The sequence below is a fragment of the Bufo gargarizans genome, chromosome 2, assembly GCF_014858855.1.
Source record: "Bufo gargarizans isolate SCDJY-AF-19 chromosome 2, ASM1485885v1, whole genome shotgun sequence".
Classification (NCBI taxonomy): Eukaryota; Metazoa; Chordata; class Amphibia; order Anura; family Bufonidae; genus Bufo; species Bufo gargarizans.
Genome location: NC_058081.1, coordinates 497,686,972 through 497,711,669, shown reverse-complemented (window position 1 = coordinate 497,711,669; position 24,698 = coordinate 497,686,972). Strand labels below are relative to the sequence as shown.

Here is a 24,698-nt window from a genome sequence, read left to right as displayed (position 1 = left end):
CGACCACCACTGCAGGATTGGCCGTAACCAAGGAAACGAGAAGTGTATACTGTGATGGAAAAATGAATCAAGCGAGCAAAGGAGACAATATGGATAATAACAATACATTAGTAAGAACAACACTAGCAAAAAAGCATGTGTCTTATGTTTTAAAATTCCCATAGCCTTTCAGCTAACATCTGGCGCTTTTCCTGCAAAAAACCTGCATAATACACATGTAAAAAACAATGAGTAAAAAAAAACAACCTCAGATTCACAACTCATTCACAGAAGGCATCACTGTGTCCTAAAATGACTTAAAGAGGTTGGCCCATCTTGCTCTTTGGTGGCATATCGCTAGGATATGCCACCAGTGTCCGATAGGTGTGGGTCCCACCGCTAGGACCTGCACCTATTTCTAGAATTGGGCCTCCAAAATGAACGAGGGTGCACTGGCAAGTGCAAACACCCTGCATTCACTAGGAGTTCCAGAAAAAGCAGAGAGCACTTGTTCAGCTCTTTTCAGAACTCCCATCAAAGTCAATGGAGGGCACTTTGTGCAAGCATGGTGCACTCTTCTTCCCTTTCGGTGCCCCGTTCTAGAGATAGGACGCGCACCTATTGGACATTGGAAGCTTATCCTAGAGATATGCCACCAAAATGCGAGATGGGCCAGCCCCTTTAAAGCTTAACTGTCATATTTTTTTTTTAAATGTAATTGGATTGGTGTGACTAAGTTTACCTTAGTTCCCTAGTTAATACTTTTGTATAGGTATTGAATTACCTAGTAATTGCAGCATGTTCTTTCCTCCCCCAGGTATTTTAGTGGTGCAGCTAAAACAGCATTGCTAGGTGTCCTCCGTCTCCTATCTTCTATATACAGAAGACGGAGGACGTAGTAGTGGGCAGTCCCGAATGCTGCTGTGTGCATCAGACCGGGATAGTGCCGATATTCGCGATAAAAATTTGCGATTAGAATATTCGCGATCAACTACTCTGGAGGAAGAGGGCGTGTTTAAGTCTGTAGAAAGCCAACTGGTTGGGGTGAGGCTGTGTATTCCCGAGATGAGCCAAATTAATTCTGGGTAGTTAGGGAGGGAGGTCTTAGCCCCAGGGTAAGGGCATCGGCAGCCCTCTTGAGAAGATAGTCAGAAAGAAGTCTTGTGAGGAGCGGTTGCCATGGACGGAATCTTATTAACCACTTCAACCCCGCTAGCTAAAACCCCCTTCATAACCAGGCCACTTTTTACACTTCTGCACTACACTACTTTCACCGTTTATCGCTCGGTCATGCAACTTACCACCCAAATGAATTTTACCTCCTTTTCTTCTCACTAATAGAGCTTTCATTTGGTGGTATTTCATTGCTGCTGACATTTTTACTTTTTTTGTTATTAATCAAAATTTAACGATTTTTTTGCAAAAAAAAAATGACATTTTTCACTTTCAGCTGTAAAATTTTGCAAAAAAAAAAACGACATCCATATATAAATTTTTCGCTAAATTTATTGTTCTACATGTCTTTGATAAAAAAAAAAATGTTTGGGCAAAAAAAAAAAAATGGTTTGGGTAAAAGTTATAGCGTTTACAAACTATGGTACAAAAATGTGAATTTCCGCTTTTTGAAGCAGCTCTGATTTTCTGAGCACCTGTCATGTTTCCTGAGGTTCTACAATGCCCAGACAGTAGAAAAACCCCACAAATGACCCCATTTCGGAAAGTAGACACCCTAAGGTATTCGCTGATGGGCATAGTGAGTTCATAGAACCTTTTATTTTTTGTCACAAGTTAGCGGAAAATGATGATTTTTATTTTAATTTTTTTTTTTCTTACAAAGTCTCATATTCCACTAACTTGCGACAAAAAATAAAAAATTCTAGGAACTCGCCATGCCCCTCACGGAATACCTTGGGGTGTCTTCTTTCCAAAATGGGGTCACTTGTGGGGTAGTTATACTGCCCTGGCAATTTAGGGGCCCAAATGTGTGAGAAGTAGTTTGCAATCAAAATGTGTAAAAAATGGCCTGCGAAATCCAAAAGGTGCACTTTGGAATATGTGCCCCTTTGCCCACCTTGGCTGCAAAAAAGTGTCACACATCTGGTATCGCCGTACTCAGGAGAAGTTGGGGAATGTGTTTTGGGTGTCATTTTACATATACCCATGCTGGGTGAGAAAAATATCTTGGTCAAATGCCAACTTTGTATAAAAAAAATTGGAAAAGTTGTATTTTGCCAAGATATTTCTCTCACCCAGCATGGGTATATGTAAAATGACACCCCAAAACACATTCCCCAACTTCTCCTGAGTACGGCGATACCAGATGTGTGACACTTTTTTGCAGCCTAGATGCGCAAAGGTGCCCAAATTCCTTTTAAAAGGGCATTTTTAGACATTTGGATCCCAGACTTCTTCTCACACTTTCGGGCCCCTAAAAAGCCAAGGCAGTATAAATACCCCACATGTGACCCCACTTTGGAAATAAGACACCCCAAGGTATTCAATGAGGGGCATGGCGAGTTCATAGAATTTTTTTTTTTTTGCATAAGTTAGCGGAAATTGATTATTTATTTATTTTTTTCTCACAAAGTCTCACTTTCCGCTAACATAGGACAAAAATGTCAATCTTTCATGGACTCAATATGCCCCTCACGGAATACCTTGGGGTGTCTTCTTTCCGAAATGGGGTCACATGTGGGGTATTTATACTGCCCTGGCTTTTTAGGGGCCCTAAAGCGTGAGAAGAAGTCTGGAATATAAATGTCTAAAAATGTTTACGCATTTGGATTCCGTGAGGGGTATGGTGAGTTCATGTGAGATTTTATTTTTTGACACAAGTTAGTGGAATATGAGACTTTGTAAGAAAAAACAAACAAAAAAATATATATATTTCCGCTAACTTGGGCCAAAAAAATTTCTGAATGGAGCCTTACAGGGGGGGTGATCAATGACAGGGGGGTGATCACCCATATAGACTCCCTGATCACCCCCCTGTCATTGATCACCCCCCTGGTAAGGCTCCATTCAGACGTCCGTATGATTTTTACGGATCCATGGATACATGGATCGGATCCGCAAAACACATGCGGACGTCTGAATGGAGCCTTACAGGGGGGTGATCAATGACAGGGGGTGATCAGGGAGTGTATATGGATGATCACCCCCCTGTCATTGATCACCCCCCTGTAAGGCTCTATTCAGACGTCCGTATGATTTTTACGGATCCATGGATCGGATCCGCAAAACAAATGCGGACGTCTGAATGGAGCCTTACAGGGGGGTGATCAGGGAGTGTATATGGGTGATCACCCCCCTGTCATTGATCACCCCCCTGTAAGGCTCCATTCAGACGTCCGTATAATTTTTACGGATCTATGGATACATGGATCGGATCCGCCAAACACATGCGGACGCTGAATGGAGCCTTACAGGGGGGTGATCAATGACAGGGGGTGATCAGGGAGTGTATATGGGTGATCACCCCTCTGTCATTGATCACCCCCCTGTAAGGCTCCATTCAGACGTCCGAATGATTTTTACGGATCCATGGATACATGGATCGGATCCGCAAAACACATGCAGACGTCTGAATGGAGCCTTACAGGGGGGTGATCAATGACAGGGGGTGATCAGGGAGTGTATATGGGTGATCACCCCCCTGTCATTGATCACCCCCCTGTAAGGCTCCATTCAGACGTCCGTATGATTTTTACGGATCTATGGATACATGGATCGGATCCGCAAAACACATACGGACGTCTGAATGGAGCCTTACAGGGGGGTGATCAATGACAGGGGGTGATCAGGGAGTGTATATGGGTGATCACCCCCCTGTCATTGATCACCCCCCTGGTAAGGCTCCATTCAGACGTCCGTATGATTTTTACGGATCCATGGATCGGATCCGCAAAACACATGCGGACGTCTGAATGGAGCCTTACAGGTGGGTGATCAATGACAGGGGGTGATCAGGGAGTGTATATGGGTGATCACCCCCCTGTCATTGATCACCCCCCTGTAAGGCTCTATTCAGACGTCCGTATGATTTTTACGGATCCATGGATCGGATCCGCAAAACAAATGCGGACGTCTGAATGGAGCCTTACAGGGGGGTGATCAGGGAGTGTATATGGGTGATCACCCCCCTGTCATTGATCACCCCCCTGTAAGGCTCCATTCAGACGTCTGTATAATTTTTACGGATCTATGGATACATGGATCGGATCCGCCAAACACATGCGGACGCTGAATGGAGCCTTACAGGGGGGTGATCAATGACAGGGGGTGATCAGGGAGTGTATATGGGTGATCACCCCTCTGTCATTGATCACCCCCCTGTAAGGCTCCATTCAGACGTCCGAATGATTTTTACGGATCCATGGATACATGGATCGGATCCGCAAAACACATGCGGACGTCTGAATGGAGCCTTACAGGGGGGTGATCAATGACAGGGGGTGATCAGGGAGTGTATATGGGTGATCACCCCTCTGTCATTGATCACCCCCCTGTAAGGCTCCATTCAGACGTCCGAATGATTTTTACGGATCCATGGATACATGGATCGGATCCGCAAAACACATGCGGACGTCTGAATGGAGCCTTACAGGGGGGTGATCAATGACAGGGGGGTGATCAATGACAGGGGGTGATCAGGGAGTGTATATGGGTGATCACCCGCCTGTCATTGATCACCCCCCTGTAAGGCTCCATTCAGACGTCCGCATGTGTTTTGCGGATCCGATCCATGTATCCATGGATCCGTAAAAATCATACGGACGTCTGAATGGAGCCTTACAGGGGGGTGATCAATGACAGGGGGTGATCAGGGAATCTATATGGGTGATCACCCGCCTGTCATTGATCACCCCCCTGTAAGGGGTGATCAATGACAGGGGGGTGATCATGACAGGGGGGTGATCAGGGAGTTTATATGGGGTGATCATGGGTGATCAGGGGTTCATAAGGGGTTAATAAGTGACGGGGGGGGGGAGTTGTAGTGTGGTGTTTGGTGCGACTTTACTGAGCTACCTGTGTCCTCTGGTGGTCGATCCAAACAAAAGGGACCACCAGAGGACCAGGTAGCAGGTATATTAGACGCTGTTATCAAAACAGCGTCTAATATACCTTTAGGGGTTAAAAAAAATCACATCTCCAGCCTGCCAGCGAGCGATCGCTGCTGGCAGGCTGGAGATCCACTCGCTTACCTTCTGTTCCTGTGAGCGCGCGCGCCTGCGTGCGCGCGTTCACAGGAAATCTCGGGTATCGCGAGATGACGCGCCGATGCGTCCAGGAGGAGTAAATCAACCACCTCCCGGACGCATCGGTGCGTTAGGCGGTCGGGAGGTGGTTAAACAAGTGATTTGTGAACACAATAATTAGTGATTATGGATTATCACCACAGCAGCAACAACATATCTGAAAATTGAATTTTGAGTGAAAATATTGAACTTCACTGTTATTGAACTTCATCACAAAGTCTGGACTCAAGTTATTTCCTTTATACCCCCCAATTCAACTACCCCTTATTTGCTGCTTCGGAAGACGACACCTGGGGTCCAGCGTATCCAGGCAGGAGCACCGTGACACATACAAAACATTAAGGGACATTGTAGGCCAGCCTATACCATATATTTTTACTCACTATTGAAGGTGCTCGTAATGTCCATGACATCCTGGTTCTTGGTGTAAGGGTGGGACTAGATATAAAATAATGAACAGAAAAAATACAGATCAATTTTACACAAAAATACCGATAAGCACTGTCAGCATGGTCACTGCAGGTCTCCAGGAATAGGAGGGAGGAAACCCACTATGATGTGCTTAATAGGGCACATGGACAGGGGGTGTCTTCATGGGACAACCCCTTGAAACCTTACATTTGGAATCATGATCCCCACGTTTAGGGCTTATAAACGGCGTTGGTTTGTAATCTTGGAAACAATAGGTCTGCTTAGGAGCTGCAGACATAAACACGGTGGATACTATGTAGGAAAATTGCTTCCTTTTTTATGTTAACATGCAGTGGAGAAATACAATTTTAACCTTTTAAAGGTTGTAACCGTCCCTTTCCTGAGCCCCCCACATAGACTATTCATGGTCTGTGGACTTACCTTAGTTGTAATGACTTCTCCTTTGGCATTGAACACGAGGTAGATCATGGAGACCTGTCACACAGGCATGGGATTAGAATGGGATCCAAACAGCTCTATGTCTGGTTCTTTTATAGGACAGTCAGTAATATCTACTGTACATTATATGGGCTTGTGTACTTTTTTTTTTTTGATGGATGTAGATTAGCTTATTCTAGCTAAAAGTACACAGAGAATATGCCCGATTTCAATAGCACAAAACGCCAAAGATAGAAGAATTGGTACTGTGCTGCTCTCTAGTGTCCACAGTCAGAACTGCTTGTTTAGTAAACCTGTTTCATGTTTTCTTATAAAGGGAGGATTAGGGGCAGTTTTAATAGGAGGCAAACTGGGCATTTTCTCAGGGTGCCCGAGACTACCTGATTAAAATCAGCTCTAAAAATACCCTGTAATACTTAGCAGTGTATGGTGGTATTATGGGAATTGAATTGCAGTTGTTACTATATGGTGGTAGTATATGAACTATATATGGTGGTATTATGTGAACACTAAGTTAAAGGGCATCTGTCAGCAGATTTGTACCTATGAAACTGGCTGACTTGTTACATGTGCGCTTGGCAGCTGAAGGCATCTGTGTTGGTGCCCTGTTCATATGTGCCCACATTGCTGAGAAAAAGTTTCAATACATGCAAATGAGCCTCTAGGTGTCATGATAGAGATCAGTGAAGCCCTGAACTCTACCCACACCACTATCTGCCCTAAGTAACGGCCCACAACTGGAAAGCAGTCCTTTCCTTACTAAATGCAGGGGCCTACGTAGAACGTTACATAGGACAGAAGCAAAACGTAATGACAGACGCACAGAGCAGAAAACAGACAATGAGGTCCAAGAGAACCAGAATAGACCCAACACTGAGACACAAGCTAACAAGCCAAGGCCAATACCAGGAGGATCTAAACAAAGCCCAAATCAGAAATCGAGATCATACCAAGCCAGAAGTCAAAACAGGGAGTCACGTCAAAATCCAAATTGTCAGGCAAAGGGCAAAGTCTGGTAAGAAGCAGAGGTCGGTAATGCAGGAGTCAAAAGTAAGTAATAACTCAGGCAAGGACAGCGCAGAAACCAATCAGAGGCACTGTAGCCAGCAGTTGCCTGGATTAAATAGGCCGTGCTTCCAATCATGTGATGTGTCCTGCATCATGTGACTGGTGACGTCACCACGCTGGATGAGCCAGCACTCAATCTCATTGGCCAGTGCTCCTGCATATGCAAGCCCGGCCTTATCACCAAGGAAATAGAACGTGGTGGTGCCATTTGTTAGGAAGAGCACCTGCCAGCAAAGGTATGTATCTGACATTAATGACGGTGGTGCTGCTCTCAGCAGAGCGTGGCCGCCAGTCTATAACACTAGGAGAAATGGGGGCGTCGCTGTTACACCAAGAGGCTCTTCTCTGCACTTTGATTGACAGGGCCAGGTAGGAGTAAGGAGGTTTTCATTGCCTGGCTCGGTCCATCAAAGTGGAGATGGCGTGGCAGTTTCAGAAAGAGCTGAGCCTCTAGGAGTAACAGCAACGCCCCCATTGCTCCTAGAGGCTCATTTGCATATATGAAAACTTCATTTTTATCAGCAATGCAGGCACATGTGAAGATGGGACCAACACAGATGCCTTCAGCTGCCAAGCGCACATACAACAGGTCAGCCAGTGTCATAGGTACAAATCTGCTGACAGATGCACTTTAAAAAAACATTTCCACCATATAATACAGTACAAATTAATTTATGAAGTTATCATGCAAAGTCTCGCAAGACTTTGCAAAGTATTTCATATACAGTACAGACCAAAAGTTTGGACACACCTTCTCATTCAAAGAGTTTTCTTTATTTTCATGACTATGAAAATTGTAGATTCACACTGAAGGCATCAAAACTATGAATTAACACATGTGGAATTATATACATAACAAAAAAGTGTGAAACAACTGAAAATATGTCATATTCTAGGTTCTTCAAAGTAGCCACCTTTTGCTTTGATTACTGCTTTGCACACTCTTGGCATTCTCTTGATGAGCTTCAAGAGGTAGTCACCTGAAATGGTTTTCACTTCAGGCTACTTTCACACTAGCGTTCGGGGCTCCGCTTGTGAGTTCCGTTTGAAGGCTCTCACAAGCGGCCCCAAACGGATCCGTACAGCCCCAATGCATTCTGAGTGAATGCGGATCCGCTCAGAATGCATCAGTTTGGCACCGTTTGGCCTCCGCTCAGCAGGCGGACACCCGAACGCAGCTTGCAGCGTTTTCGTGTCCGTCTGGCCGCGCGGAGCCAAACGGATCCGTCCAGACTTACAATGCAAGTCAATGGGGACGGATCCGTTTGACGTTGACACAATATGGTGCAATTTCAAACAGATCCGTCCCCCATTGACTTTCAATGTAAAGTCAGGAGTCCCTATTAATATACAGACGTGGACAAAATTGTTGGTACCCTTTGGTCAATGAAAGAAAAAGTCACAATGGTCACAGAAATAACTTTAATCTGACAAAAGTAATAATAAATTAAAATTCTATAAATGTTAACCAATGAAAGTCAGACATTGTTTTTCAACCATGCTTCAACAGAATTATGTAAAAAAATAAACTCATGAAACAGGCATGGACAAAAATGATGGTACCCCTAACTTAATATTTTGTTGCGCAACCTTTTGAGGCAATCACTGCAATCAAACGCTTCCTGTAACTGTCAATGAGACATCTGCACCTCTCAGCAGGTATTTTGGCCCACTCCTCATGAGCAAACTGCTCCAGTTGTGTCCGGTTTGAAGGGTGCCTTTTCCAGACTGCATGTTTCAGCTCCTTCCAAAGATGCTCAATAGGATTGAGGTCAGGGCTCATAGAAGGCCACTTTAGAATAGTCCAATTTTTTCCTCTTAGCCATTCTTGGGTGTTTTTAGCGGTGTGTTTTGGGTCATTGTCCTGTTGCAAGACCCATGACCTGCCACTGAGACCAAGCTTTCTGACACTGGCTAGTACATTTCTCTCTAGAATTCCTTGATAGTCTTGAGATTTCATTGTACCCTGCACAGATTCAAGACACCCTGTGCCAGACGCAGCAAAGCAGCCCCAGAACATAACAGAGCCTCCTCCATGTTTCACAGTAGGGACAGTGTTCTTTTCTTGATATGCTTCATTTTTTCGTCTGTGAACATACAGCTGATGTGCCTTGGCAAAAACTTCGATTTTTGTCTCATCTGTCCACAGGACATTCTCCCAGAAGCTTTGTGGCTTGTCAACATGTAGTTTGGCATATTCCAGTCTTGCTTTTTTATGATTCGTTTTCAACAATGGTGTCCTCCTTGGTCGTCTCCCATGTAGTCCACTTTGGCTCAAACAACGACGGATGGTGCGATCTGACACTGATGTTCCTTGAGCATGAAGTTCACCTTGAATCTCTTTAGAAGTCTTTCTAGGCTCTTTTGTTACCATTCGGATTATCCGTCTCTTAGATTTGTCATCAATTTTCCTCCTGCGGCCACGTCCAGGGAGGTTGGCTACAGTCCCATGGATCTTAAACTTATGAATAATATGTGCAACTGTACTCACAGGAACATCTAGTTGCTTGGAGATGGTCTTATAGCCTTTACCTTTAACATGCTTGTCTATAATTTTCTTTCTGATCTCTTGAGACAGCTCTTTCCTTTGCTTCCTCTGGTCCATGTCGAGTGTGGTACACACCATATCACCAAACAACACAGTGATTACCTGGAGCCATATATATAGGCCCAATGGCTGATTACAAGGTTGTAGACACCTGTGATGCTAATTAGTGGACACACCTTGAATTAACATGTCCCTTTGGTCACATTATGTTCTGTGTTTTCTAGGGGTACCATCATTTTTGTCCATGCCTGTTTCATGAGTTTATTTTTTTACATAATTCTGTTGAAGCATGGTTGAAAAACAATGTCTGACTTTCATTGGTTAACATTTATAGAATTTTAATTTATTATTACTTTTGTCAGATTAAAGTTATTTCTGTGACCATTGTGACTTTTTCTTTCATTGACCAAAGGGTACCAACAATTTTGTCCACGTCTGTACCATCAGATCGGAGTTTTCTCCGATCCGATGGTATATTTTAACTTGAAGCGTCCCCATCACCATGGGAACGCCTCTATGTTAGAATATACCATCGGACTTGAGTTACATCGTAAAACTCAGATCCGACAGTATATTCTAACACAGAGGCGTTCCCATGGTGATGGGGACGCTTTATGTTAGAATATACTGAGAACTGTGTACATGACTGCCCCCTGCTGCCTGGCAGATGCTGCCAGGCAGCAGGGGGCAGACCCCCCCTCCTCCTGTAATTAACTTATTGGTGGCCAGTGCGGCCCCCCTCCCTCCCCTGTATTAATTGTAGCCAGTGCGGCCCCCCTCCCTCTATATTCATCGGTGGCCAGTGCGGATTCCCAGTATTAAATATGACCAGTGCGGCCTCCCTCCCCAGTATTAAATATGACCAGTGCGGCCCCCCTCCCTCTATATTCATTGGTGGCCGGCCAGTGCGGATTCCAAGTATTGTGACCAGTGCGGCCCCCCCCCCCCCATCATTGGTGGCAGCGGAGAGTACCGATCGGAGTCCCAGTTTAAATCGCTGGGGATCCGATCGGTTACCATGGCAGCCAAGACGCTATTGCAGTCTTGGCTGCCATGGTTACTTAGCAATAAATACAAGCATTATACTTACCTGAAGAGCTGCGATGTCTGACCGGCCGGGCGCTCCTCCTACTGGTAAGTGACAGGTCTGTGCTATAGGCAATGCGCCGCACAGACCTTTCACTGTCTCTCCGCTGCCACACAGTTCTCAGTATATCCTAACTTGAAGCGTCCCCATCACCATGGGAACGCTTCTGTGTTTAGAATATACTGTCGGATCTGAGTTTTCCGAAGTGAAAAATCAGATCTGAAATAAACAGTTATGCAAACGGATCCGTTCTGAACGGATGCAAGCGTTTGCATTATAGGAGCGGATCCGTCTGTGCAGACACCAGACGGATCCGCTCCTAACGCAAGTGTGAAAGTAGCCTCACAGGTGTGCCCTGTCAGGTTTAATAAGTGAGATTTCTTGCCTTATAAATGGGGTTGGGATCATCAGTTGCGTTGTGGAGAAGTGGATACACAGCTGATAGTCCTACTGAATAGACTGTTAGAATTTGTATTATGGCAAGAAAAAAGCAGCCAAGTTAAGAAAAACGAGTGCCCATCATTACTTTAAGAAATGAAGGTGAGTCAGTCCGAAAACTTTGAAAGTGTCCCCAATTGCAGTCACAAAAACCATCAAGCGCTACAAAGAAACTAGCTCACATGCGGACCGCCCCAGGAAAGGAAGACCAAGAGTCACCTCTGCTGCGGAGGATAAGTTCATCCCAGTCACCAGCCTCAGAAATCGCAGGTTAACAGCAGCTCAGATTAGAGACCAGGTCAATGCCACACAGAGTTCTAGCAGCAGACACATCTCTAGAACAACTGTTAAGAGGAGACTGTGTGAATCAGGCCTTCATGGTAGAATATCTGCTAGGAAACCACTGCTAAGGACAGGCAACAAGCAGAAGAGACTTGTTTGGGCTAAAGAACACAAGGAATGGACATTAGACCAGTGGAAATCTGTGCTTTGGTCTGATGAGTCCAAATTTGAGATCTTTGGTTCCAACCACCGTGTCTTTGTGCGACGCAGAAAAGGTGAACTAATGGACTCTACATGCCTGGTTCCCACCGTGAAGCATGGAGGAGGAGGTGTGATGGTGTGGGGGTGCTTTTGCTGGTGACACTGTTGGGGATTTATTCAAAATTGAAGGCATACTGAACCAGCATGGCTACCACAGCATCTTGCAGCGGCATGCTATTGCATCCGGTTTGCGTTTAGTTGGACCATCATTTATTTTTCAACAGGACAATGACCCCAAACACACCTCCAGGCTGTGTAAGGGTTATTTGACCATGAAGGAGAGTGATGGGGTGCTGCGCCAGATGACCTGGCCTCCACAGTCACCGGACCTGAACCCAATCGAGATGGTTTGGGGTGAGCTGGACCGCAGAGTGAAGGCAAAAGGGCCCACAAGTGCTAAGCATCTCTGGGAACTCCTTCAAGACTGTTGGAAGACCATTTCAGGTGACTACCTCTTGAAGCTCAACAAGAGAATGCCAAGAGTGTGCAAAGCAGTAATCAAAGCAAACGGTGGCTACTTTGAAGAACCTAGAATATGACATATTTTCAGTTGTTTCACACTTTTTTTGTTATGTATATAATTCCACATGTGTTAATTCATAGTTTTGATGCCTTCAGTGTGAATCTACAATTTTCATAGTCATGAAAATAAAGAAAACTCTTTGAATGAGAAGGGGTGTCCAAACTTTTGGTCTGTACTGTGTGCAAATGAGCTTCTAGGAGCAATGGGGGCGTTGCTGTTACTCCTAGAGGCTCAGATCTCTCTGAAACTGCCACACCATCTCCACTTTGATTGACAGGCAGTGAAAACCTCATATAGTATTGGAACAAAGTTTTATGCGAATCGACTTCGGATGTTTAATCTCAAGTCGATTCGCTCATCCCTAGTGGTATTATTTCGACCCCCGAAAGTATTATTTAGAAGTAATATGGAGCTGTTATTTAGGCAGTATATGGTAACATGATTTAGGGATTGTATGGATGTATTTGAATATTAAATGTCATTTTTTGGCCAATGAATGGCAGTTATATGTTGGCAATATATGGCACTGTTATTCTGGCACTTTATTGTGGTCTTGTATGGATACTGTATGGATGTATTATTTAGGGAATTGTATTGCAGTCCTGTTTTATATATGCAGCTTTGCAGTTCTGAGAAACCCTACTGATGAAACTGTGGAGCTTGCTGCTCAGTGCCCCATTTGCTCTAAAAGACGCCCAGCGTCTACACTGTGACTTGGCAGCTGCGCGCAGTGTCTTCTTCTCTGAAAATGATATCCCAGGACATATAGGATTCATCATTACAGTCCTGTATTCCTGGCATGCAACACCACATAGATGCTCTATCAGAACAGATCAATCATAGCTCACTCTTTCCAAATGAAGTTACCCAGTGCTCTGTCCATGTCCCAAGATGGTGGCTTTCAAGATGGTGGATGGAAAGTGCAACTGATAGGATAATATTCCAGGAACTATGGATTGGTATTGACAAGATCAGTAAGCCTCTTACAGAATACATACCTTTGTAGCACTTATGTCTTGGAAGAGAGGTGTCCTCTGCTGCTTGGTCATCCCGTTTTTTTTGGACACTTTGTTAAGGTTGTGCAGCTTCCTGACAGAGCTGAATTCTGACTGAGAAGATAAAGATTTGTAAATCATCTGCATAGTCCATTCTCATGTCCCCAGCAGCCGCCAGAATTTAGTTTTGCAGCTGCAGGAGAGTCATAGGTTGGGGAACAATTTTTAAGTAGAGGGCTAACCTTTTGTTGGCTGGTGCTGCCTTTTGGTGACACTCCTATATGGACTACTGCCATACAGCGCACATATAACCATACTATACAGTGCATTATTAAAAGGGTTATTTCATGAATAATATAAAAATCACATACTGTATAATCTAACAGATGATAACTTCTTTCTAACAAAGCTAGAACCAGCCCTGTACCTTACATGGATCCAGAGCTCCCCATTCAATGCTGCAATTGCTCTGTATTAATTTCAAGCTGGAGTGTGTCCTGTATGCTGTAGCTAGTGGCAGTTAAATGTTTGAACTGAGCAGGACGAAGAAATTAGTAAAAGAGCAAACAGTAGGTGGCGCCATACTGATAGATTTTAGTAGCCATAATACATTTTTAATTACATGCAATTTCAAAAATATTCAGATTCAGGTGCTGAGTGATAACCCCTGTGGGAGCTTTAATGACAAACCTATTGGCGATTACTGAGCTTTCCCAGAAATCTATACCTAAGAAATGGTTGTCTAGAATTTTTAACAGGAGAAGAAGACTCAATATTTAGCGAAGAGTTTGTGGTTTGAGGCACTGAGAAGCGTTAGCGGTGTCCTACTGTCAGGCAGTAACCAGTGATTAGAACACCCACAGGCTTTGATGAGGTGTTTATCGCGTCCGTAAAATGACAGCAATTATCCACATAGAGATAGCAGAGGACCTATCGTATAACGAGCGGTTGTGGCGCCTTCAAGGAGGCGGGATGGATAAACAGCAGAACAATTTCCTTCTAGAAATCAAAAAAATACAAGTCCTAGAGTTGTATTATTCTGTCCAGTTTTGAAAGGCTTTCTTTAACCATTTCTTAGTTATACTGTATATGTTTCTGGGAAAAGCTGAGTAACAGCCATAATGCTCATCATTACTGTAATTTGCACCGAGATTTACCATTATACCCAGATCTCTGCTATTCAGTCTTGTAAAGCTCGTCTAATGACCGTGCTAGGTTCCACCCAGAAACAAATATAACTAAATACCTTTTTTATTTTTTATTTTAATAATGACGTGAACGCACCGGAGATCATTTAATAAATGCTGTCCTCGTCACTGGGGAGTGGCAGAGGTATGGCAGAAACCGGGCCAGGCCATCAGCCCCCTCAAATTCACAAACATTTACTAACATTACTCCAGTCAGGGGCTGTGGCAGATTTCACTCTAGGCGCACAGACTGCTGGAGGATGCGCCTAATTTATGATAAGGCCTGCACCTTGTCATAAATTAGGCGCATTCTGCGGCAGCACAGGGGGTATCAAAGACAGAGTTATAAATCCCCTGCTTAGATATAAAGCTTACAAACTCTGTTTACCTGCAGCCACCACTAGAGGGAGCTTAGGAGCTTACACATGCCTGGCATAGTGTTTGTACAACAATAGGCTCAATAACTAAACAGTATGCAGTAGTCTCCTGAGCTCCTTCTAGTGGTGATTGCGGGCAGACAGAATTTTAAGATATATCTTTATGTCTGTATGGGGGGATCTGATCTGAAGACCATAGCTACAGTCTCTATTTAAGAAATGAATCAGCACAAAATGTTGGGCATATTTGTAAGATACATATTTTATTTTCCAGATGAATTGAAATATTCATGTTTGGATTTGTTCTAATCTAGTCCTGCTCATGCAGCTGAAGGTTTGTTATAAAGTATCAGTGTAGACAGTCCTCTATAGGTTGACGATAGCAGTAGCATAACTCCTCCTCCTGTCCTGGACGCCAGACTAATTGGTCTTACCTATGCTGATACTTTGTAACAAACCCTCAGTTGTGTGAGAAGGACTACACCAGGTTTTCAGTCTAAACATTGACATTCGCTGTCAGCAAGCAGAGAGATGAAAAATAATAAATTCAAAGACAAAATCAAAAGGCGTGCCTTACCAGCTCAGATTTTACCTTCCCGTAGAACTAGTGTGCAGTTAAATAAAAATAAAAATAGGAAACGTTAAAGGGGTCATGTGATGAGAAGTTTAAAGGTTCCCAAGCAACCTAAATGCCCTTTTATGTTTAGAGGATGACAAATAAGCTGGCCACATATGACCCTTTGCTCATGTGGCTGCTTTCAGTAGTTATAGGACAAATCTCAGTGTGATCCTTTGTCCCAAAAAGTCTAGGAGGCGGAGCCCATAACATGCAAGCACACAAATGGCACACTGTACATGAACTGACGGCCATAGGCTATAATTTGTAGGACACTGCATTAAACCCTAAAATAAAGAGGTGTGTGTCCAGCTTGAGCTGCATAACATCTATCAAGCATAAACCTAACCAAAATCAGCACAATGGCTATGTTATATTAGATAGGCAAAAAAAGTTGTACACTACTGAATGCAGATGTTATTTAATACATAAGTTGAAATGTCATTTAAAGAAAACCTGTCACCATGAATGGGAATCTGCAGGCAACATGTTATAGAGCAGGAGGAGCTGAGCAGACTGAAAAGAGTCAATCAATTTGTAATTTATACATTCAAAGAGGACCTTTCATCAGTTTAGCCCTAGTCTAATTATGGTCTTACCTTAAAGGGCGTCCCCCACTGATGCCATGGCACTTTTTTTTCCCCAAAGGCCCCCCCCTCCCCGTTCGTCCACTGTTGGCCGCGTTGATTTCGGCCCCTTACATTATAATAAAAAAAATGTGGGTGGTTCAGTCAGCACAACCCTGTATGCAGGTGCACATTGCTATGGCGAAATACACATACAAACGCAAAAACACAAATGCAATCGCACTCTGCAACCAGCACTCTGCCCTGCCTCTATGCTGGATGTTGAATGAGGCATTAGTGTACATTTTGGCCAAAGCGTAATAAGCCACTCACCACGTCAAGGTCGCCTCTATGAGTGGTCCCTAACACTAGTTCCTACCTGTTATGGGCCATGACAGCCACACAAAGTCCAGGGAGCGCAGGTACAGCATGCACGCCAAGCACACTCTGCTTTTAACCCCGTCCGGTGCCATAACAGCTTCCATCGGATCCAGGGATGCAAGTACCAACATGCATGCAGAGCCCACTATATACTTCTCCTGGAGCACCGGACGGGGTTAAAAGCAGAGTGTGCCTGGCGTGCACGCTGTACCTGCGCTCCCTGGACTTTGTGTGGCTGTCATGGCCCATAACAGGTAGGAACTAGTGTTAGGGACCACTCAGAGGCGACCTTGACGTGGTGAGTGGCTTATTACGCTTTGGCCAAAATGTACACTAATGCCTCATTCAACATCCAGCATAGAGGCAGGGCAGAGTGCTGGTTGCAGAGTGCGATTGCATTTGTATTTTTGCGTTTATATTATAATGAGCCGACTCGGTTATACTAGGCGGAGACTTGCAGTTTCGCTGGGGGCGGTTCTCTTCTCCCTAGATGTGAGCACATCCAATCAAAGTGCACCACTCTTAGCCAGGGAGGAGCATTCTCCACCTAGTATAACCGAGTCTCCACCTAGTATAACCAAGTCTCCACCTAGTATAACCGAGTCGGCTTATTATAATATAGGGCACTGAAATTAACGGGGTCAACAGTGGACGGACGAATAGGGTAGGGGGGGGCGGGTTGGGGGTTCTTTGGAAAGAAAAAAAGTGCCATGGCATCAGTGGGGGCCTCCCTATAAAAGGTACAACCATAATTAGACTAGAGCTAAACTGATGAAAGGTCCTCTTTAAATCTCTGCTCTTTCTGCGCTCTGTTGTATACAGGGGCTATTTCTGTATACACACTTACACAGAGAATGCTATCAATTACTGATAACACCTCCCTGTGTACAACAGAGCTGGGAAACAGCAGGGGGTTTTCCTGCATTTGGCATAGCGACAACCTGCCACCTTTTTACATAAACAATGAGAAGTTGTCACAGCTCCACCCCTCCACTGAAGAATTTTTAAGCCTCAATGGCTTAATTGCAGATTTTTTTTTCTAAATGTTTCACCATGTGGATTATGGTAGTATTGAGTTAATGTACTGCATGCCCCCAGCTACATAAATAGCTATAGCATGTGCTGTAGATAGTATTTAACATCCTCATATGGGAGGCCTACGGCTCTGTTAATCCTGTGTTTTAGGTTTCATAAACAGAAATCCAAAAGCACAGTTGAAGACTCACACACAGGTAGAACAGTAAATGAGGTGGTGCGAGAGGTATCTATTTCTGCAGGTTCTATGGAAAGATGGGTGACAACTACTAGGGACACTCTAAAAGCGGCTATTGCTGGTTGTCACCCAGCCCAAGAGACGTTTCTTCTAGTCACCAAATGACTTGCTCAACAGTCACAGCACACACAAAACCTAATATTTGAAACACAATTTTAGAGACCAAGATGTGAATATTTCTCAGAGACTGAACAAGAAGGATATGCAAAAGCAAAGAATGCTCACATTAACTCTAAACTTTAACAGTCTGTTCATAAGATGTCTGGTAGTGTATTTGAGAGAAGCTACAGATGTTAAAGGACTACTCCTGCCATGACATGTATCTGCTTCATCTTGTAGGACTTGGGTTCCTTGTATTTAAGGCACAGTTTGGCCAGATAGTCGGTTCCTGGGAACGGTTTCCTTGTTTCATGATCCCACACACCCAATCCGGGCAGCCTTTGTACAACAGCTAGTGAACATCTGTTCTAGAGGCACCATGAACTGAACTATTATAGGGCCACTATGACTGGTACTGTGGCTGGAATTATTATAGGGGCACTGTGGCTGGAATTATTATAGGGGCACTGTGGCTGGAATTATTATAGGGGCACTGTGGCTGGAATTATTATAGGGGCACTGTGGCTGGAATTATTATAGGGGCACTGTGGCTGGAATTATTATAGGGGCACTGAGGCTGGAATTATTATAGGTGCACTGAGGCTGGTATTATAGGGATACTGTGGCTGGGATTATTATAGGTGCACTGTGGCTAGAATTATTACAGAGGTGCTGTAGCTGGAATTACTATAGGGGCACTATGACTGGAACTGTTAAAGAGGAATTATAACTGGAATTATTAAAGGGGCACTGTAACTGGCAATAATCTTGGGTCACTGTGGCCTCCACTATTCTTAGGGCACTGAGGCTGTAATTATTATAGGGGCACTGTGACTGGCACTGTTCTTGGGGCACTATGCCCAGAGCTGTTATGGGGCAATGTGGCTGGTACTATTCTTGCGACACTGTGGCTGGCAGTGTTTTGGCGGCACTGTGGTTGGAATTATTATAGGGGTGTTCTGACTGGAATTTTTCTGGGGGCATTGCGGCAGGAACTACTTTAGAGATACTGTGGCAGAAACTGTTTTAGAGGCACTGTGGCTGGAACTAATATAGGGGACCTGCAGCTGGCCATATTTTCATGGGACACTGCAGCTGGCTTTCATCCAGTAGCACTCTAGCGGCACTGCGGATGACAGTATTCTAGGGGCAGGGTACCAGACTCCATTCCAGGGGCACTGCAGCTGGCTGAGTTCTAAAGAAACTTTGGCTGGTAATATTCTAGGGTCATTATGGCATGAACAATTTAGGACACTGAAGCTGGCTCTATTCTAGGGGTATTGTAGTGGCACTCTTTCAGAAGTACTGTAGCTGGCTGTATTCTAGAGGCACTGTAACTGTCATTATTCTAGGAGCACTACAGCTGGCACTATTCCAGGGGTAAGGCAACTTGGACTAAGCATTGGTGCGGCCTCATCTGGAATATGCAGTTCAGTTCTGGGCACCAGTCCATAGAAAGGACGCACTACAGCTGGAAAAAGAACAGAGGAGAGCAACTAAAATGATAAGGGGCATGGAGGATCTTAGTTATAAAGAAAGATTAAAATAATTAAATTATTTAGTCTTGAGAAGAGATATCTAAGGGGGGACATAATTAACCTATACAAATATATAAATGGGCCATACAAAAAATACGGAGGAAAAACTGTTCATGTAAAATGCCCTCAAAAGACAAGGTGGCGCTGCCTCTGACTGGAGAAGAAAAAGTTCAGTCTCAAGAAGCGTCAAAGCTTCTTTACTGTAATAACTGAAGCTGTGGTATAGACTTCCTCAGGACGTGGTCACAGCAGGAATAGTGGACATTTTTTAAAAGGGTTTAGATGAATTCTTGAAAGTAAATGACATTAATGCTTATGAAAACGTGTAGAAATCCGAGTCTCACTTCCTTTAGGAATTCACATCCCCACCTATCCCTTGGTTGAACTTGATGGACTTATGTCTTTTTTCAACCTTATTAACTATGACTATATCAGGAGACTTATATCTGTCTATATATTATGGGCATTAGAATGAGGCTTACATCTGACACCATCACATATTCCTATTCTCCCTTCTCTAAAAGTAGGAAGGATGACAGTAGTATGGTTTCTACACTGTAGAACCTGAGACTGTTATCTCCCCAACACCCCAAGTATTTTCCCTTAAAGCAAATGTGTCAGGTTTTGTTAGTTCCCTACAATAGGTTAATCAAAGGAACATTACGCAATAGCTGGAGTTCTACTTTAAGACTCGTTTTTAATACCCTTCAACTGCAGAATAAAGATGCCCTATCACATCATGGTGTAGAAAGGACTGTATATTTGTTTCAAATAATAAGCATTGAGCATATTTTTCACATCAGAAACAAACACAAGCTTTTAATGCGTTTTCTCTTTTCTTCTTTAAAATATCGGAAATACTGATATACTGCATTTAAAAGGACAAGTCTGCTTTAGACAACCCCTTCCCATACAGTGGGATGCGAAAGTTTGGGCAACCTTGTTAATCGTCATGATTTTCCTGTATAAATCGTTAGTTGTTAAATATATCATATAGGAGACACACACAGTGATATTTGAGAAGTGAAATAAAGTTTATTGGATTTACAGAATGTGTGCTGTAATTGTTTAAACAAAATTAGGCAGGTGCATAAATTTGGGCACCACAAAAAAGAAATGAAATCAATATTTAGTAGATCCTCCTTTTGCAGAAATTACAGCCTCTAAACGCTTCCTGTAGGTTCCAATGAGAGTCTGGATTCTGGCTGAAGGTATTTTGGACCATTCCTCTTTACAAAACATCTTTAGTTCATTCAGGTTTGATGGCTTCCGAGCAAGGACAGCTCTCTTTAAGTCACACCACAGATTTTCAATTATATTCAGGTCTGGGGACTGAGATGGCCATTCCAGAACGTTGTACTTGTTCCTCTGCATAAATGCCTTAGTGGATTTTGAGCAGTGTTTAGGGTCGTTGTCTTGTTGAAAGATCCAGCCCCGGCGCAGCTTCAGCTTTGTCACTGATTCCTGGACATTGGTCTCCAGAATCTGCTGATACTGAGTGGAATCCATGCGTCCCTCAACTTTGACAAGATTCCCAGTCCCTGCACTGGCCACACAGCCCACAGCATGATGGAACCACCACCATATTTTACTGTAGGTAGCAGGTGTTTTTCTTGGAATGCTGTGTTCTTTTTCCTCCATGCATAACGCCCCTTGTTATGGCCAAATAACTCAATTTTAGTTTCATCAGTCCACAGCATCTTATTCCAAAATGAAGCTGGCTTGTCCAAATGTGCTTTAGCCCACCTCAAGCGGCACATTTTGTGCTCTGGGCGGAGAAAAGGCTTCCTCTGCTTCACTCTCGCATACAGCATCTCCTTGTGTAAAGTGCGCCGAATGGTTGAACGATGCACAGTGACTCCATCTGCAGCAAGATGATGTTGTAGGTCTTTGGTGCTGGTCTGTGGGTTGACTCTCACTGTTCTCACCATTCGTCACTTCTGTCTATCCGAGATTTTTCTTGGTCTGCCACTTCGAGCCTTAACTTGAACTGAGCCTGTGGTCTTCCATTTCCTCAATATGTTCCTAACTGTGGAAACAGACAGCGGAAATCTCTGAGACAGCTTTCTGTATCCTTCACCTAAACCATGATGGTGAACAATCTTTGTCTTCAGGTCATTTGAGAGTTGTTTTGAGACCCCCATGTTGCTACTCTTCAGAGAAAACTAAAAGAGGAGGGAAACTTACAATTGACCCTCTTAAATACTCTTTCTCATAATTGGATTCACCTGTGTATGTAGGTCAGGGGTCACTGAGCTTACCAAGCCAATTTGAGTTCCAATAATTAATTCTAAAGGTTTTGGAATCAATAAAATGACAACAGTGCCCAAATTTATGCACCTGCCTAATTTTGTTTAAACAATTATAGCACACTTTCTGTAAATCCAATAAACTTCATTTCACTTCACAAATATCACTGTGTGTGTCTCCTATATGATATATTTAACTGACATTTTTTATTGTAACAACCAATGATTTATACAGGAAAATCATGACGATTAACAAGGTTGCCCAAACTTTTGCATCCCACTGTATATCTTAATAGGGCATGTGGTATAGCAGGACAGCGGGAGCTACAGAGACAATCTCATACTCTGCAGGATTGCTGCAATCAACTGTTCAGGAGGACCTCCAACCTAAAAACATTTGACCCCTTTAACTCCTCTTTTCAACTCCACAATCAAGTTACCATTGTCATATCAGCCATAACAGTAAACTAATATTCTGTAGGTCCCCTTGCTCCACCATATCAGCTCTGACCCATCAAGACATGATCAAAACCTCTGACAGTGTCCTGTGGTACCCGGCACCAAAATGTTAGCAGTGAATCCTTTAAATTGGTATTTTTATAGAAAGTAATGCTCTATCACTAGGCTATGCCACTATTTCAAGATGAGTGGGTGTCCGACCTTTGGGACCATTTTAATAGAGCCGTGTTGCTGTTCTTTGCATAGCATCTGGATCGGTGCTGCGGCCCCTTCATACTCATGATTAGTGGCAGTTGAGTCCTAGAGGTCAGATCCAAACCAATCGTAAAGTGGTGGCATATCCTAGTTATTTGCCATGACTTTACAAAATGGGAGTACCCTTTTAAATCTTGTAGGTTATGAGGTGGGGCCTCCATGAATGAGACTTGTTTTTCCAGCACATCCCAAAGATGCTCCACCTTCTGTAAATTTGGACCCACCTACAACATTGGTCCACTTTTAGATTTTTTTCCAGGGCCACTTTAAGATCCCAGTCCACCCCTCTGTACATGCATGACTGCTGCTCCATTGAAACTGGGGAGCATTGGTCCCCAATCTTATAATCGGTTGGGGCCCCGTTAGATTAGGTTATTTTAATGGGACAACCACTTTAACTTCTAATCTGTGTGCATGTAAATATTACATCCCCCACTATTCACTGCATCAGGCACTAAACTGAGCCTTTCAAGTTGAGAGGTACTGTAGCATACAACCAGAAGAACTTTGAATGCAGCTCTGGATATGATTAGAGTAAAAGACATAAAGTAATTTAAAGGGGGATTCCCAAGATAATTGGCATATCCAGAAGGATAGGGAAAAGTACAATATAGTCCAGAATCAGAAAACTCATTAAAAGCTCTCAGATATCTACAGAACATTTACATTCTGGTGATCAGTGCTAGTCCACCGTGACCAAGTGTTTTTTCCGGCGCCTGATTCACAGTCTGTTGTATAAGATGCCACTGCCTCAGCCTTAAGACGCAGAAGAGAAAAAAATAAAACATATACCACATAGATAGTTAATACTGTAACTTCTTAAAGGGGAAATAGACTTTTAACACTTGGGTCCTGGGCACTAAATTCAACATTGACACCCACTATGGCCAACATCCACTCCCACTTTAGTTGTCATTCAGCTTTCCAGGATTCCAATACCTAAGGGCTATGTACACCTTCGGAGGCAATTTTTGCTTATGATTGCATTTTTCTAATTTTGGGCTACAAATTATATTTCCAATTGGCTTTTATTAAAAATATTGAGCCATTCTGTCACAAAGGGTTAACTTTTTTTTATTGTGGCACTTTCAGTTTGTTCTGGTCATCTAACAAACCTTATCTCTAAACTACTAAGAGGTCATAAACACTTATTTAAGCAACATTCTTATCAGTAAGATAAGGATTGAGCTATAATGAGTGTTTATAATGTCAGAGAACAGAGATAAGGAGTCTGTCTGCTGCCCAGATGACGGAAAAGACAGAAAATTCACAAGCTGCTACTACAGCAACTCAGCCATGTACTGTACATATTGTAATAAAGACCAATTAAAAAAATTATTTTTAGCTCAAAATAAGTACAATTCAATAATAATAAAAAATTTACCCCAAAGGTGTACATAGCCTTAAGCAGTGATACAAACTGTGGATCATTGCATAATAAGGAGAATATCCCAAGGAAAGCTCTGTGACAACTGGTCACCATTATAATACAAAATATGTAGACTAGGGATGAGCAAATCGATTCTAATGAACAGTGACTGCACATGCGCTCCTACACTTCCATGCAAAGGAACAAGACCAGTCGCTACTCACAAAGCCAAATTTGAGCACCGGTGCAAGGCCCAGATTATAAGGCCGGGGAAGATGTCAATTACCAGGAAGGTAGGAGCTTCTTCACCTGTATGGACAGCCCCTTGCAGGTGAAGAGCTTGATCTCTAATGTAGACAGTAGTGATACTTACAGTCTCTGCATTCACCCGCCGCTCTACAATGACCGCCCTAGCGTTCTCTCCAGAGCTTTCATCTTCCTCCTGGACAGAGAAAATGTCTGCTTATGAATGGAGTCACTTTATATATCACTAACAAATATTATTTTCCCAAACATTACAGCCTCTTAGGATATTAGTATTTTTTAGCTAAGGTTCCGATTACTTTCTTATGATGTAACATCATGACCAGGATGTCATGTAACAGACATCATGTGACTGTGGCAGTCACAGCACCTCCATGACAGTACCAGACATAGTGCCCTCCTGACTGGACCAGCTACAGTGCTGCCAAACTAGTGCCATCCACTGCTCCTTTTAAACTGTACAACAGTGCAGATTAAAGAGAATACTGTGTCACTTATCTTTTTCTTCAGTGAAAAATACTTTCCTTTTTTCATCAGTTTTTATTTTTTTATTATAGTTTATGTTCATCCTGTTTCCTGAATATGATTATGGTAGCGGCCATCTTGCCTGAGCTGTTCTTAACAGCATTTAGAGATACATGACAGCAGCTACATGGGCCCTAGACACAATGGACAGGAGGAGACTCATTGCCTTCTATAGGAGAGTTTTCTAGTCATGCTCTGTGACCTGTGCAGAGGTCAGGAGGGACTAGATAA

At 43.4% G+C, this 24,698-nt stretch overlaps 1 protein-coding gene across 2 annotated transcripts in view; it reads right to left on the bottom strand.

Moving 5' to 3' along the window:
- Positions 1-24,698, bottom strand: part of AGBL3 (AGBL carboxypeptidase 3) — a 167,990-nt gene that overhangs the window by 19,375 nt on the left and 123,917 nt on the right. For both annotated transcript variants that reach the window (XM_044281214.1, XM_044281215.1), the window contains 4 exons: positions 24,052-24,120; positions 13,313-13,423; positions 6,090-6,143; positions 5,621-5,675 (listed from right to left, as the gene is read on the bottom strand). In XM_044281214.1, coding sequence (XP_044137149.1) covers positions 5,621-5,675; positions 6,090-6,143; positions 13,313-13,423; positions 24,052-24,120 — 289 coding nt within the window. The remainder of the gene's footprint in view (positions 1-5,620; positions 5,676-6,089; positions 6,144-13,312; positions 13,424-24,051; positions 24,121-24,698) is intronic.